At 40.8% G+C, this 17,353-nt stretch overlaps 1 protein-coding gene across 1 annotated transcript in view; it reads left to right on the forward strand.

Moving 5' to 3' along the window:
• ALPK2 (alpha kinase 2) overlaps positions 1-6,883 on the forward strand; it is a 36,316-nt gene extending 29,433 nt beyond the window's left edge. Inside the window, exon 10 of the mRNA XM_005437950.4 lies at positions 5,134-6,883. Within this exon, the coding sequence (XP_005438007.1) occupies positions 5,134-5,368 (235 nt within the window). The 3' untranslated portion in view covers positions 5,369-6,883. The remainder of the gene's footprint in view (positions 1-5,133) is intronic.
• The last annotated feature ends 10,470 nt before the right edge of the window (positions 6,884-17,353 follow it).

The following is a 17,353-nucleotide window of genomic DNA, read 5'->3' on the forward strand; positions in this document are numbered from 1 at the left end:
GGGGAAAACAAAAAACTACACAGAATTTGTCTATATTACTGGCTATTGCTACTTTTGGTAGTGTGCAGCCATGCTCATGAGAGATTGTCTATCTCGCATATTGGGGAGAACATACATAGTCCTACTTAACTAAAACATATAGTATGATGATATGGTTTTAACTGTATTGTTAGGGCAGATAGAAAGCTGTTTTTTTGGTGTAATTGCTTATAGAAATTACCAGTTTCTTCAACCACTCTTTGCAGAGGTAATGATCTTACTAGTCACACACACACACTAGTCACAGACAGCTCCTCTGCCTCCAATTCTTCTAAGCCTGGGCCGATCATATCAAGGCAAACCAAAAATATCCTTGGTAAATCCTGTGATCCTTGATGAACGGGAGAACATTCATATTGTTCCTGGATGGAATGTACATTAAATACAATACTAATTTCACTCTAAGATTAAACTTGTGATCAGGGGAGGAAAAAAATGGGGAAAAAAAATCCATCTCCCCCACCCCTGCCATGCTCATAGTATAGTCAAGCTTTCAAATAATCTAATGTCATAGTAAAACTGTTATGGATGAATTTGCAAAAGCCAATATAGCAACTGTCATGAATTATTCATGACCGTTATTTATCCTCTAGTGTTTCTTGTAAACCAAGTACAATAAACAGCATATATTAAAAACTGGTACCTATATTCAGCATGGCTTGTTGCTGTTAATGATTTTTTGGGGGTCCCGACTCATATTCCAAGTCTGAGCTACCGTTTCTGGATGAGCATTTATGTATCCTTTGTCTTAATCTTTCCCCTCCTTCCTGTAGAAGCTGTGCAGGGATTGATGTTTTCAACAACTAACAATCTTCAAAGTAATTTTGATCTTTTATCCTTTTTATGTCTATTTTACCAGTGAATTGGAAACCGAACGAACCCGAAGCAAAGGGTCTTTTATTCAATGCACCGAAGTAGCTGCACTAGAGCAATTTATGTCAGTAGAGGGCGAAGGTGAACTAGAAACCGAAAAGCCTGGAAAGTATTTTTACTGTAGCCACTGGGGCGCATCAGTCAGGCAATCAATCCTTTAAATAAGCTATTTAGTAGATTCTTTGGGGAGCATAAACAGAAAGAATGCAACACAGTAACTCGCTTCTAAGTGCAAACAGTGAGCCAGTTTAGAAGCGGTGCACAAGTGCCCAGGTATTTATACAAGAATGGTAAACACAAAGATGAAAGAATCAGAAACACTGTGACCCACGGTCCTGGTGGTGAACAGGAGTGCTGTTTGCCAAACGTGGAGCTGAAAGTCTGTCTGGTTTCAGGGCACTGAGAAATCTAGTCTTACTCAACATGGCATCAAGAGGCATCGGGGAGTTTAGGGCTCGGGACAAATGCAGCATTCCTCCTTCAGATTTAAGGAAGATTGGTTTGGGCCAAGTCCTAGCTGTCATGTTTGGCAGATAGAATTCTGTCTGGGCTTTATTTATCAGTTATCTAGTCAGTGAATTAGTAGTGCATGCTGTGCAAAATAAACAGTTTATATTTTTCAAGGCTTGGAATGGTTAATAGTTTGGTATTACTGAACACAAAACATATAGGAGTGATACGGACTGTAAAATTTAGAAACCAATCATAATGGAGACCTTCCCTCAGTTACACATACCAGCAGCTATAACACCAAATGGTTTGAATTAAGCTCAGATGTCCTGCCAAATTACACCAGAGCTGTGGTCATTAGGTCTGTCCAGAACAAATGATGCAGTCTGGAAGCACACAAGGGGAGCTCTGTGGAAGCAGTGATGAACAAACAGCAAACAGCTGGGAGAACTCTGATGCAAAATTTTGGTCTCACATCTGTAGATTAGTTTTCCTATGGCCTGCTATAAGACCTGGGGCTGTCTGCACAGTGCAGACCCAAACTAGGCTCATTCATGCCTTTCAACTTCCAAAGTGGACAAGGAGGGTCACCTAGGCCACATCTGCAGCCACAAGATCAAATGCAAACCTCTTATTTTAAGTGAAGGGAAAGGTGTCTTGATTTAGGAACAAAGCTAGTAAAATAGAAATAAATCATGTTTTCAATATAAATGTTCTAGAAATAAATCATGTTTTCAATATAAATGTTCTGTCTCCTGTTCACAAGAAATTTATGCTCTTATTTTTACCGCAAACATATCTGGCATTTGGTGAATTCTAAAGCTACAGTTAGCAGAGCATTCAATTATTCCCTTAAAGTGGCTTTTACTCATAGTATCATCTAAGCAAATGCTACTGTTTCTGCTCTTTGTTCAGATGTTCCTTCAAAGACATACAGTAAGTGACAAATACCAAATACAGATAGGAGAGCCATTTAGACAGACTTTTATTTACTTCACGAGAAAAGTGGATTTTTTTATTCAACTTTTTCATTCCAAGGTTATTTCCATAAAGAAATGAGTATTATCAGACTTCTATAGCATGAGAAAAAGACATGAAGAAATTTTCTTTAGCTGCAACAAAGTGGCTACCTAGGGAGAAAAAGAGAATGAGAGCAAGAGAAAGAGTGTGCGGTCATTTTGCAGCCATGAATTAAAATAGTCAGCATTCAGTGCAGTGAAACTTCTCACCTAATTGATAGCCCTAGAGGTTACTTATCATTAATATTTCTGCCAGAACACACTCGCCCAATGTGCAGGAGAAAAGAAGCCTCTCAATCAGTGTTGCAGCAGAAATGGAGTTCAGACACCAGAGTAAGCAGATGCTACTTCAAGGCTGTCTGCGCCTATCTCCTCAGACATCAGCAGCTGCATCTGTGTTACACACACTGCTGCAGCAGTGATGCACCATGACGGTGGAAAGTGCTGTAAAAACAGCTGTTGCTGCCACCGGCACTCACTGGGAAGTTCCAATGGTTAAGTGAATAGTCATGATAAATTAATAAAAATATTTCAGTATAAGTTAATGCTCTTTCCTGGCAGTGCAGTACTCTGCTTTAACTAGTTTCTGAAGTCAGGATCAATGCTTGATATAGAGAATTTCTTGCTGAAGACAGGCATGTTTGCTTGTGGAACATGTTCTGCCAATGTGTCTGGAGCATACATCCATTGGCTCTGGTAAAGGAGCTCAAGTGTAAAATCTCAGGTCTATTGTTTCTCCAAAGGAGTGAGAGAACAGTTCGTTATCTTACTGAGCTTCAGGGTATAGTCCTGAAGTAACAATGGCACTCCTCTTAAACTTCCTTTGGGTAAAGGGGCACATAACTTACTTGGAAAGAAGAGGAAAAAAATAATCTTAACCCTTTGAGGTTCATCTGGCTGTTTATAGCAAGCTAGCTGAGTGGTTTCTCTAGACCAGGGCAGGTTTATTACCTATTTAACTTAGACGGTAACCTTGTCTGGTATGAACAGCCTCACATGATGAATAACAATAAAATGCCTTTGGAGATTTATTTCCTTGAAATACATAATTAATATTCAAAAACTCCGACTTCAAAGAAGAATCTGAAAATAAAATATTGGTATGAGAAGGACTGCTAAATACTTATGATGTAAAAGTTGAACTCCAAAATAGTTTTCCTTATTGAGTTAACCAACAGCAATAATTTCATTCCTTGGAAGACTAAGGTCTGCTGTTCACCTTGTACTTATATGCAGAACTTCATTGTCATGGCTGCAATAGCTTGCCTGAAATCATTTGGGATCCATCCTCCATGGGTAGGCAATTATGACAGCGTTTAAAAGCAGCAGCAAAATGTATAGATTACTTTTTTTGGCTGTAAGGAGGACTAACAATATATGTTACCATTTTGGTATGTGCCCGAATAAGCAATAAATATTACCTTTTAGATATACTAGAGAAACTTTCAGATTCGCATTATCTACCAAAGAGATTTCTTTCTCCTAGGGTGGAATTACTGATGCTAGGAAAGCAGTCAGCTTGAGGTTTCAACTTTTCTATTTCTTCTCTGTAGAGGAACACTAGAGATGCAAAATAGGACAGTTAGATATAAATGGGGGCAGATATTTTCCCCTTTGTTGCAAGGATTTTATTATATTTTCACCACTGGCACCATTCTTTTGTAGAAGAAAATCTGGCAAACCATGTTCCAATAAAGATGCTTATCTGTTAGAATTGAGTTTCACCTTCTCAGAGCAAGTGATTTCTTTAGCACTGTGCAATCTGCATGAGGAAAGATGTTCCCTGGAATGCTGTGCAACGAACGCGTGTTAATTTCACTGCTAACTCTTGTTTGTTTTTCATGCAGTGATAACTCACAGTTCACATCTGAGGACATTGTATGTCCCGTGAACCAAGAGAATAAGGTAGAACATGTACTTATCAAGGTTACCGAAAAAGGAGAGGAGCACCCTGGCCTTTCTTCTCACTCTTCCATCCTAGTAATCTGACCAAAAATTACCCCTTTAAAAAGCAGGTGCAGCTTTTGAAAAAAGCTGTTGCAGCTTAAAAAGCAGGCACCAGAAGGAATGTCAGCAACCAGTGGCATGGTGAGAAAAGGGATGTACATGCTCTGCCTATTCCCTGGCTTTGCTAGCCCACTTGAAGAAGGGAGAGGTCGCAGTGGGAGATATGGTGGTGGCTTGGGAGCTGTGAAGGCTGGGTGAGACTGTCTTCCTCAGGAATGCTCCTTACATCTTCTTCCCCAAGAGGCTTGGCTTCTTGAGATGTTGTAAGCCTGAGGGAGGGAGGAGTGTAGCACAGAAGTTTGCTTCTCTGTACGTGTTTGGATGAAACCCCCTTCTAGTTCTGACAACACCTCATGTGGCAACCTTGACTCTTCATGGTAGTCAAAAGTATAGAGAATGAAGTAGAGTGGATTTAGTTCATGTATTTCTGAGACAAAATGAGCCAGCAGACAATTATATTCCCAACTAAATGAAATGAAAAATAGTAGCCAGGACACATACCACAGAACTATGCCTCTTTAACCCTTTTCCCTCTTCTATCACTACTTACTACCTGGTTTCCTAGAGTTCTGAATGGCTCAGCTTGATTTTCTGTGACAGTTAGTGCTTCTCAAAACAGCATGGATGGAAGAGACTTGCCTAACGTTTTCAAATTGCTTAGGAGTCAACAGTCATACTCTGCCTCCCTATGCTGACAATGAATCTTGAAATTGCATTTGGCTTTTTTTTTTCTTTGTTGCTACAGATACAAAGGTTTTAAAGGCAACTGCTCAGTTTCCTTCATTGAGCAGTTCAGAGCCCTCCACCAGTGCAATAAGTACTGTGAGATGCTGGGGCTGAAATCTCTCCAAACCACTCATCAAAAACAGAAGAAAGCAACATCCATTAAAAGCAAAAATCCACCAAACTCATCAACTGTAAAGAAAACAGTGCCCAAGAAGGCAAGAGAACCTAGAGACTTCATTTCTTCGGAGTACTGAGTTGCACTGTTCATCTTGTGGAAACTCTCAAGGACATGTAGTAGTGATAGGCACCAGCGATCTGGTGGGAAGATAATTTTAGTCTTTTGCCTTATGACATTATTTTGAAGTCATCCTGATGCTGATGTCAGCAACAAAAAAAAGGAGCTGATTCTATGGTCCTGGTACCTGAGATTTAACAGCAGGACAAGGTTTTGAAGACAACCCTTCTATGAACCGGTATCTGCAGATTTTGAGTCATGGACATTGAGTACCCCACAGGTCACTGGAGAACATCATCCCTTCTATGTTTCTGTGCCTGTGACCCTGTGGGTTCAGCTGCTATGTAAACATCAATATATTTAAGATGCCACTTACTAAAAATTTTGCAGTGTTCTTGCTCAAGCTGCTATAGAAAAGTTGTTTTCTTTCCCAGATTTTTGCATATTGTGATCCTACTATAATCCTATTCTTGTATTTTTTTTCTCCCACTTACATGTCTTTTAATACAGGACAAGACCATTCATGATTGGACATATCTGCCTTCTGCTCTCCACAAAATTAGCTAGCATCTTTTAAGGTCTTCACAAAAGGATGCCATCAGCTTAAAGATGGGCAACTTGTGTGATTCTTGCCTTCCTTGCTTTCCATACAAGCTTCCTTGAATCTACAGTTAACCCCATGGCATGGTACTGTTGTGCTTGCACCAATCCTATTGCAGTATAAAGGTTTGGAGTCTGAATGTTGCCAAACAGCTATCATCTGAAATAAGCCATTACATACAGAGTGTATTTCAGTACATTGGAGCAATTTCAACTAGAATAAGTACAATGACTTGTCTGTGTAGCATAGCTTTGTTTTTTTTAAGGAACATGACAGGTGCCCTGCGCCAGTACCTGTCTACTGGAGTCCTGATTTATCCAAAATGGCTAGGCAGTGCAAAAATTGAAAAAAGATACTGTGCTCTATTAAACTTAAGTGTAGCTTATGTGGAAATTTGCAGCCCGAGAAGGGAACTAGGCATGTCAGAGGGCTGCAACAAGTTTACTGGAGATGGTAGTTGAAAACCCAACCTGCAGTGCCTAACACAGCATACAGACACTGAAAATTGTTGATTTCTTACCCCTGTGTGATTACTAAATAATAGGTAACCAGAAACCAGTACCTGTGTGGAAGAGTCCCCTCAGTGCTAAGGAAGATAAAAGTGATCTCAGACTAGGTTCTGCTTTGTATTGATAAGCAGTGGGTGCCAAATAAGAGATAAACTGTTGGGGACTAGCTGACATTAGGGACAGAAACTCAACTGACTGCAATGCTGATGTAACATATAGGCTTGTCATCCTGGGCTCCCTTTACAGCTAATGGAGGTCTTCTCAATGGAATTTAGAGCAAAGTGCAGGTCATCTGAAAACCAAACATTTAGAAATAGGTTAGATTAACTTGCCAAAAAACAGCCTATGTCTCTCCATTGAGGGAAAAGGAAGCAATGTTAGACAGACATCTGCATTTTAAATTCCTGCTGTTACATGGGATGAAGTTCTCCGGACTTGCTCAGAAACATTTGAGTTTTTAATAGTTTCCTGCTAACTTAGGTGGAGGAGGCTAACTACAAAATAATATTGCATAAATTAGGATGATGTTGTAGTCCAAGTAAAATTAAATGTATGAAAGACTACTTGAAAGATGAGTTTTTAATCAGAAAATGCCAAAGAAAGGTGAAAACTTTGAGTGTGACTGAAATCTGGGTCAAAACACTTACAGTGTACTGAGGATGGGAAGCCATTCATTTTAAAATAAAGGTGAACAACAATGCCACGGTGCTGCAGAGAATCTGAAGCATCATGACAGAATGGAAGCAGAAAAGTATACAGAGCAGAAGTTTTGAAGGAGTTATCAAAAAAAGCAGGCAGAGGGAGATATGGCACAGATGAAGCAGATGGTCTTGCTGATACTGGCTGTGCTGTAGGGAGGAGGTTTCCCCGGGGAAGTCCCACTGTTCTGGTGTCTCAGTTGTTCAAACCAGGGTCAGTCTGAGTTTACCCACATCTCTTGCTCAGCCAAAAGGAAGTTGTTGCGTGTGAGAGAACAAGACACCATGCATGGCCAGACAGCACACCTCACAATGGGGATGGCAGTAAGCTAGTTTCCACTACCACTTGACAATCATCACTGCATCATTTATTTGAGTCTAGATTCTGTACTCTGCTGATGCTTATTGCTTCTTGCACTTCTGGCTAGCTTTGGTGGGGAAGAGGTGTTAGGAATGGGGCATATTGGGCATTCTGTCACATTGCAGCTGGAACTGTTGTGTCAGTCAGAGGCATGAACATCAGTGCCAGGCAGTCAGCATGAAGCTGGCCACCCAGCCTGGGAGACTGTTAGGCCAACACTGTGTGTCAGTGGGCTTAGCTCAGTAGTCCTTTCCCCTTCTGTGGTGTGGGAGATGGTCTCAACAACAGCTCTGCTCCTGACAGCTTTCCATCAATGGAGAGTGCCAATATGGGAAGGACAGTTTACCACAGGTCTTTCCAGTTCTTCTGTAGCCATGGATGTCAGCAGTGGGCTGGACAATGTAACACACCCCAGTTATGAGCCTGCTTGCTCATCAAAGCCAAGGGATGGTGTAAGAAGCCTGCATAAAAAAAGTGAGGTCAGGTGTAGCTATTGCACTTAAATTCCCTCTAAATCAAAACCCACTAAAACTAGAGAAGACTCACTTGGGGGTTATTTCCTGATGTAGATGCTGCATGTGTGTATGTTTGCAGGCCACCTTTACTTTACGTAAGGTACTCCTGTCTGTCTGTCATGTGGGACCTGAAAAGTGGTTCCCTAGCTTTTTGAAGTAGACGGTTTCTGGTTGTTCAAGAAATACCAGGTTTCTTGATAGTTTGGGAACTATGTAGCATGTTTGGGAAGGAAATTTGCTCCCATTTCCCCTGTTAAATGTTCTGCTTCCTGGTATTTCTCATTTCTAAGAGACAGGGCATTGGGAAACCAATGGTCCCCCACCCCCACAACTCCTGGGAATTAGTTTTGTTGATATTTCATGCCTGTGTAAAAACATCACCTTACTCCATTAACCTAGTGTGTTCGGTACTGTTGACAATGAATATTATCCTTGTCTGGAAAGATGGAGGTCTGGATGATGCAAGGGACTAAGCTCAGATTGATTCTCGAAGCAGAGCACCCATCTGTGACCATATTCCATCCCTGCAGTTTGCAGAATCGAGTCATAACTTCATTCTTTATTCATTAATCAAAAACCTGGAGAAAAAGTAGTTTACATCTGTTGGCCAAAATAAGCACAGCAGAAACCATAGATCTGAATGAGGATGTTTATGCCCCATGTGTCCATGGAACACAATACAATGAAAGGCTCTGTGCCCTGTTTTGCCCTCTAAAGAAAATATGATGATGTTCTTGTCCTCTGGCAATGAGCATAAATAAATCTTCCTCTGTGGGGAACTGTCCTCCAAGCTCACTGATGGAGCATTAATTAAGAACTGGAGTTCAAGGTCCTTAGGGCAGCAAGGAGGGCACACAGCAAGCTCACTACCCTGGACTTCAGGGGAGCAGACTTTGGCCTCTTCAGGGATCTGCTTGGTAGAGTACCATGGGATAAAGCCCTGGAGGGAAGAGGGGCCCAAGAAAGATTGTTAATATGCAAGGATCACCTCCTCTAAGCTCAGGAGACATGTGTCCCAACCGAGGAAGTTGGGCAAAAACACCAGGAGGCCTGCATGGATGAAGAAGGAGTTCCGGACAAAGCCAAACACAAAAAGGAGGCCTGGATGGGTGAAGAAGGAGCTCCTGGACAAAGCCAAACACAAAAAAGAAGCCTACAGAGGGTGGAAGCAGAGAGGAGTAGCCGGAAGGAGTACAGAGAAATTGTCCGAGCAGCCAGGGATCAGCTTAGCAAAGCTAAAGTCCTGATAGAATTAAACCTGGCCAGGGACATCAAATGCAACAAGAAAAGCTTTTATAGGTGGTAAAAGGAAGACTAGGGAAAGTGTGGTCCCTCTCTGGAAGGAAACAGTAGATCTGGTTACCCAGGATATGGAGAAGGCTGAGGTAACTAATGACTTTTTTGCCTCAGTCTCTACTGGCAAATGTTCCAGCCACACCACCCAAGTCACAGAAGGTGAAGACAGGGACTAGAAGAGCAAAGAACTGCCTACTGTAAGAGATCAGGTTTGTGACTATCTAAAGAAGCCAAAGGTGCACAAGTCCATGGGACCTCATGAGACGCATCCATGGGTCCGGAGGGAACTGGTGGATGAAGTTGCTAAGCCACTATTCATCATATATGCCAACTATATCCTGGACTGCATCAAAAGAAGCGTGACCAGCAGGCTGAGGGAAGTGATTCTACTCTGCCCTGGTAAGACCCCCACCTGCAGTACTGTGTTTGGCTCTGGGGCCCGCAACATATGAAGGACATGGTCCTGTTGGAGTGAGTCCAGAGGAGGCCACGGAGACGATCAGAGGCTGGAGCACCTCTCTTATGAAGACAGGCTGAAAGAGTTGGCGTTGTTCAGCATGGAGAAGAGATGGCTCCATGAAGACCTTTCAGTACCTAAATGGAGGCCTACAAGAAAGCTGGAGAGGGACTTTTTACAGGGGCATGTAGTGATAGGACAAGGGGAAATGGTTTTAAACAAAAAGAGGGTACATTTAAATTAGATAGTAGGAAGAAATTCTTCACTGTGAGGGTGATGAGGAGCTGGCAGAGGTTGCCCAGAGCAGCTGTGGGTGCCCCATCCCTGGTAGTGCCCAAGGTCAGGCTGGACAGGCCTTGGAGCCACCTGGTCTGGTGGAAGGTGTCCCTGCCCATGGCAGGGGGTTGGAATTAGATAATCTTTTAAGGTCCCTTTCAACCCTGTTTTGAGGGATTTTAAATTCTTCATTCATTTTTCAACTAGACTTGAGATCTGTACTCAAAAGCTAATTTTAATTTTCTTATTGATCTCACAGGGTAAATGTGTACCTGGAGCATTATAACATAACAAGCCATCATATTTGGATTTAATAGACATAGACCCAGATAAAATGCATCCACTGCTCAGGATTTTATTGAACATATTTTGTTTGTTAATAGACATATTACATTGCTGATATATTACAACACTGTGTGAGTCACAATCCCTGAATTTCTGTCAGTAGAAAGTCTAACTGATGATAATAGGAAACCCTGGAAATACACTGGTTTAAAGCAGTCATTTTTCTGTAATAGAACAAAAGCTTCAATTATAATAATGTCACATGATCCTGTTAAAATTCAGTCACTGCCCTTGATTTCAGCTACATGTGCAATTACATTGAAATAATTATACATTAATAGCTATCAAAAGTAGAAAATGCTTGACTGATTACCTCAGGTTAAAACCATCTTGACAAATTTTAACCTTGCTCGGTTGTGGTACTCAGATGATTGCTCTTTGGCATATCTAAGGGAAGTAAAGAATCGAGTCTTTGCCTTTTATTTGTTTCCTTGTTGCCCCATTCTCTTTTACACTTGCTGAGCTGTCTGTTCTGCCCCTCTGTCTGTCTTGTTTGACATGCAGGAACCCTGTGGGAGGAATATCATGTCTATGCAGGTCCCTCTCAAAAACATCCACAATTCCTTACTGATGTTTCTGAGTCATTACAGAAAGAATTTAAAATTTATATAGTCTGATAGTGACAGAGAGAGAGCTCCAGTGTGCATGACAGAAACTGATGGGAAATGCTGATTAACAGACTGTTTGTCTGCCCATGTCTAAATTTTCATGTCATAATTGTAAAAAAAATATTTTGCTAATAATTGCTATTCTTTGTAGACCAATAACTAGCCACTTCACCCACCTTAGTCTTGCTGTTACAGAAAATACGTATATACACTGTATCAGGAAGTATTTCCTGGTTATCTGAAAAAAAATGAAAGCTGAGTGAATCTAAACTCAACTTCATACAAAGGTATGACCAAGAAGTCAGACTGGTAGAAAGAAAGTTTGGTCCTATTTTTGTTGATTGACTTCAATGGCAGAAGAAAGATTCACCTGGTAGAACTATGGTTTTCCTTGCTGTATGTGTTACCAATATGCATCAGCTGGATGTCTGCAAAATCATAAGCAGTGAAATAATAATTATCAGTAGGGTAAACACTATTTTCACTGGGCTCTAGATTTAATGGTGCACTGAGATGAATGAGAGAAACAGCTACCTGTTTTACAGACAGTGTTTTAATCTGAGCCAAAGTCTGCTTTTGCCTTTTATGTAAGGGAACCAAAGCATGTCTTTGTGAACAAGTCAAATAAATATGTATTCTAATCTCAGCAGACACATCAGCAAAGCAGAAACTGGAACCCCTTTCTTGAAGGAGCACTTAGAGATTAATTCTTGCTGCTAGCAGTTGTGTTATCGTATTAATAAATATTATTAAGCACACACAAAATGAATGAATTGCACTGTGTCCTGACAGCAATTTTAAGTTATGCTTTTCGTAGGGCACCGTTGTAATTTAGGCTGAAGCACTAATGCTTTGTGATTTAAATTCTATTACACAGTCTAGCAATGATAAAACACTCAAGAACTGAATCAATAAAGCTTCTACAGGATGTTTCTTCTTGTTCAAAAGTAATAATCCCATGAATAGCCTATAGGTATTGGATTTTTAGATGTATGTGTCCCTATATATAAACTGATAATTGTGTCTACTCTTTCACAGTTTTTAAGTGCTTTAAAAAACATATGAGTTCCAGTGGTAATGTTTTTTCAAAAAGACCTAAGTCATTTCAGTGTATAAGTCCATACTCACAAAATATTAGACACATAACTCTTGAGTTTACCTTTTTTCAAAAAATTGTCTGTAACCCTTAGAACTGCTAGCTTAGTGGAAGCTGGCATCCTCAGTCCCTTTTGAAACAGAACCTTCAGTAGATTTGAAAATGACAAACTGAACTTGCAAGTGTTCAATAGTAGCAGTAAATGAATCAGAGTACATCAGTCCTCCACAGATTCAAGAAGACAGCTTGCAGTTTTGAAAACCAGTACACAGTTGCTGGGAATCAGCTGTAGACTCTGGTTCCAGCTTTAGGTCTTAAATAACAATCTCACCCACAAGGAGAAAGTCAGTGGGTATAGAAAACGGTCAGCCTGGTCCTGAAATATGAGGAGGTGTGTCTGGAGTGCAGGATTGTCTCTAGAACTGGAAAATTGAGAAACTTAACCAAAATGTCTGCAGCATTTTTTAATCTGTGCAGGAAGACAGATGCTTGCCTCAGAAGTTAGATTAGTCTTCATTTCAAGTTTCCAAATTAAAAAAGCCAGACTTCTGAGTTTTAGGATTTGAACCTGTGACTGACTAGCCTTGGATGAGTAGATCATTGCAGCGCCATGATACATATTCCCAGTTCTTATGCATACACCTGCTTTACAAATTGCTCAGCCCCAGGTCTCCAGAGGGTGCAGCTTCAGAAGGCAGCTGATGTATTTTGAATGCTGTGCCTTGAATATTTATCCACTTCAAGGAGATGTAAGATGGAGAACCCCATTAGAAAACAGGCAGTGTGTTTCCCAATCCATTAATTATACCACATAGCAAGAGAAAATTGTATGCAGTTCTTATTGGAGGAGCTTTTTAGTTTAACTCCCGCAGCTTAACATCACTTATCCTTACAGTGAATTGCAGGGATGCAGCTCCATTTCTCTTCAAGAAACTTCAGTGTATCTAATACTTGTGTGGGAGTTTTAAAGGTCATGTTGCTCTGCAATATAAGCTTCAGTAAATAACTTTCATTTTTGAATTTTAAGAGCACAGCAGTAAAAAAGTAATATATAGAGAGAATTAATCTACACTGCCATCCTGCCACAGAGCACCAGGGGAAGTTTAGGAACTGTTTGCCCACATGGAAGTTTTACTAAATATTTTAAATGGATTTTGCTTTAGTGACATTACCAGTAGAAGTTGGGGAGCCTGTACTGCCATTCCACCACTGGAGTACCAGCAATGGTGATTCGTGGTTCACATCTCTAAAAGAGTGAATGATGTGGATGGAAAAAGCTGTGACGACATTGCAAATTGTAGAGCTAGTCCAAAATGCCAGACCTGATCTCCAGCTCTTTCTGTTGGTACAATACGGATATTGTACTCAAGCAAGCAGCACATGAATCTTAGTGAGTGGGAGGAGAGAAACAGCATAAGATGTTCTTCAAATAAGAAAAAACACAGTGCCAGCGATCGGGAGAAGGGCAAGCATGACTGGTACAGGCTCCCCAGAAAGCACTGTGGGTGTGGTGAGGGAGAGAAGGGACTCAATGTCTCTCTTAATCAAAGGCTGAGAAGAAAAGTAGCTGCTCCAAAAACATTCCACGGAGGTCCTTGCAGTCAAGGTTACTTTTGCTTTCCTCCTGCAAAGCCAGAGAAAAGAGTTCCAGCACTTTTGCCCACCCCTGCCCCACAACTCACCTGCAGAAAGATTCCTTCAGCTAGAAGCTCATTCTCAGCAAAGACCTTTTGAAAAATAAGCCATAATTCTCTGCAGCTGTGCTGATTTCACTGTGAGTCTGCCATAAAATATTGTGGGTGTGAAATTACTGTGATTTACTGAGTCTTGGACAGCAGGAGAATATTGGCTTTGGGGGCCTTTCTATTGCTGCTGGATTCTGGCTGTGTTTATGGGTGACTGAGGCTGCTTATTTTGCAATGGTGGAAGAACAATGTCCCTTGTTAGTGTTTATCCTTAGTGGTCTTACAGATGCCCAGTCTGTGCCAGATGTTTTGGATCTGGCCCACTACCTCATTCTTTCCAATTCATTTATTTGCTCCTTTCAGACAAAGAATAGGGCTCAACCTTATGCTATGGGGCAGCCCAGCCCTCAGCCTTCCCTTTTCACCCTTTTCACAAGAACCTGCAGCCTTTTTCTTTTTATGCAGCTAAAAGGTCACTACATGGACCATATTCACTTTCCCCCAAACACACAGCAGATATGCATTTGGTCTTGTGGTATGGGTGCCCACGGGATCAGATGATGAGAGCTGCTTGTTTGCTATGGATACATTTGTGCCATGTACATGGCGGCACAGTGTATCACAGATGTAATTCGGTGATGTGACAGGTCCATATTGACTGACATAACAGGGATGGGCTTGTCATCAGGACCCAGCAGAAAGCCTTCGTGGCACAGACCAAAAAGCTGGTACTGGTGCTACAGAAAGGTGTTTGAATGAGCTTCCTATAAAATGTAGGAAACATCAGAAGGGAGGAATAACATCAGGATGTTTCTGTCCATCTGTTCATGCTTTATCTACTAGCCAACATTAAGATTTATTGTTCCTGAAGGCAAAACTGGATCAGGGAAGAAGAGGCAAATGGGTGTAATACTGCTGGAAGGATGAGGTCAGGGAAGTGGTAAAGCGGTGGATAAGCATCTGGCACAAGTCTCTCAAAAGAAACTTTGTGTCCCTTGGAACAACGTTAAAGGGATCAGGAGCACAGGTGGTGGTCTCCTCTACCCTCCCAGTTAGAGAAAGGGGTTTGAGAAAAAGGAGATGAATTGAACAGGTGAATGACTGGCTGCATAGCTGGTGCCATGCTCAAGGTCTCACCTCCCAATACCACTTGCTTTGTCCCAGCGCTCATGTGTCCACTGTTGCACTTCCACCTCTCCTCCGCCTCCTCTACCATTGCCCCTGCTCCTTCCCCTTCTCTCTTACTGTGCCTGATGTTTATTTGGGGCAGCAGGGTTGGAAGAGGGAACTTTTTCTAGGTAGTGAGCTTTATCTTCTTCCTCTCACAAAAGCTATTCTGCACTAATTTATCACAAGGCTACTGGATTACTCTATTCAGTCACCTTTTATTGCTGTATCAGATACCTGCACAGAAGGACAGTGCAGGTTTTCAGAGCAGATGGTTGCAAGAGGAAATTGTGAATGCAAAGAGTGATTAGGATACATACAAGGTTTAGGAAACTGATTCTGGCTTCCTCTGTGAAGACCTGTTGTGTTATTATAATTTGAAGTACTGAGAATTCTGTTTAAAATATCTAGACTGGAACTCAATTTTAATATACAACACTGTAGTTCTTCCATTAATTTGCAGCAGTGAACATTGCTAATGACTGTTCCATGGCAATAACTCATGGAAGAAAACAAGGTTTAGAGAATAAAATTAAGTAATTAATTCACTGAAGATGTGGGAGACACTGTGTAACAAAATCAGTTTATATAATCTACACATGATAAATTTCACATATTTGTGTATGCTTTCTTCCAGCAGCACACTACATGTCACAGCCAGAGGAAGCTTTCTATTCATTATGCATGACTGGTTACTTAGCACTAGAAGTCAGAGGAAAGGTGGAGTTTGGAACATGCTGGTGAATATTAAGGTTACCACTCTCATTGCAAATTGGAGTGCAACATTCTGTAAACCTAAATCCTGGATTATTCAATGGGATTTAGGCTTCTTAGTGCAGTGTTGGTGCATGGCTTTCATTAAGCCCTTTGAAAGTTCCTACAGGTGATTCCTGTTTTTTACAGTAGTTTTCAGAAGAATTTCTATGAGGAAATTGTGACCATTCCCAAAACAGTAGTAGGTTTAGAATATAAAACAATGGACTTGAGTGTGGTGCTCAAATCATACATACAGGTGTGACATGAAAGGGAGCAAAGCCAAATGCAGTTGAAACCTGAATAAATGATGTTTCAAGTTAGAGGTAACAGCTTTTTATCAGAATTTTGGAAAGTGTTCCAACTGAAAAATGTCATGACATCTCAGTCAATTAATGTTCCAAACGTCTATTTTAATTTGGTGCCAAAATAAGAGTCAGAGTTTCACTACATCAGTTAATTGGCTTCAGTATTCTATTGTCCTGATCAATTCAACGGGAAAAAGAAAACCCCAAGCTGGCCTTGTTTTTCAGAGGTAATCACAACCCCATTGATTCCAATGAAATCCACATTCCTAATGATGACATTATAATGATGATTCCTTAAGATGACTCATGCTTTGCAATGGGAATCTGGAATCATTTGTAGTGGACTATGTATTTCCCACATATTATGGTGCTTTTGCTTACAAAAGACAGAGCAGTCATCCGGACATACATGTAAAAAAGGTTATTTATTGCTCAGCACAGTAGGAAAATGTATTGCTACAGCTCACATATTTTTCTGATTTGATGTCTTGTCTACTCATAGCTATTTAGTGTGATAATGGCGTTTGATAGACTGGACACAAACACCATTGTCACACTCCACAGCTCTGGTAGTAGTAGATCATTAGTTCATGGAACAATTAATATACACACATTCCAGACTTCAGCATGGGGGCTTCAAAGATCTGCAAAACACAGAGAAAAGACCATGTTTATGCATATTTATACATGGTAAATCAGGATTCTCATCAGGAAGTGGGATTTTGAATTCTGAATTTCTTTGAGGTGAATATTTTGTTGCAGCTAGCTGTAGTAATCTAAAGCTAAGTAGGCAAAGAAGATGGGCAGGCACCTTGAGAAAGTAATCGGTTCCTGTCCTAAGGGACAAATTTATGAAGGGAGGGATGATTCATTTTCTGCAAGGACTGGTGTCTTTCTCTTATTAGAGACGGCTCAGCCTGACTTTTATAGAGCTGTCTTAGATCTGAGGAATAATGATGCTAAATATTGTATTTGTTTTCCATATACTTGTTTTTACCAACATTCTAGAGCTAGCCCGCTTACAGCAAGTTGGTCTGTACCCGTAGTCCCACTTCACCTGTTTTATTCAATGCAAGTTCTTCTATCACATGTCAACACCTATCTGACAGTGAATTAAGCACTTTAACTAACATAGGTCATTCTGGTGTTTCATTTCTTCCCAGGACAGTTTTTTCAGTTTAATAGGATAGAGCATGTTTCTGTGTTTAGTCTGCAAGTATAATAACATTTCTGCACATCCTCAGTGAGTATAAAAAATCTGTAGAACATCCTGTTCATCAGGAGTGGACTAAGAGCACAGTGATTTGCAAAACCATGGAAATTCAGTTA

The sequence above is a fragment of the Falco cherrug genome, chromosome Z (assembly GCF_023634085.1).
Source record: "Falco cherrug isolate bFalChe1 chromosome Z, bFalChe1.pri, whole genome shotgun sequence".
Classification (NCBI taxonomy): domain Eukaryota; kingdom Metazoa; phylum Chordata; class Aves; order Falconiformes; family Falconidae; genus Falco; species Falco cherrug.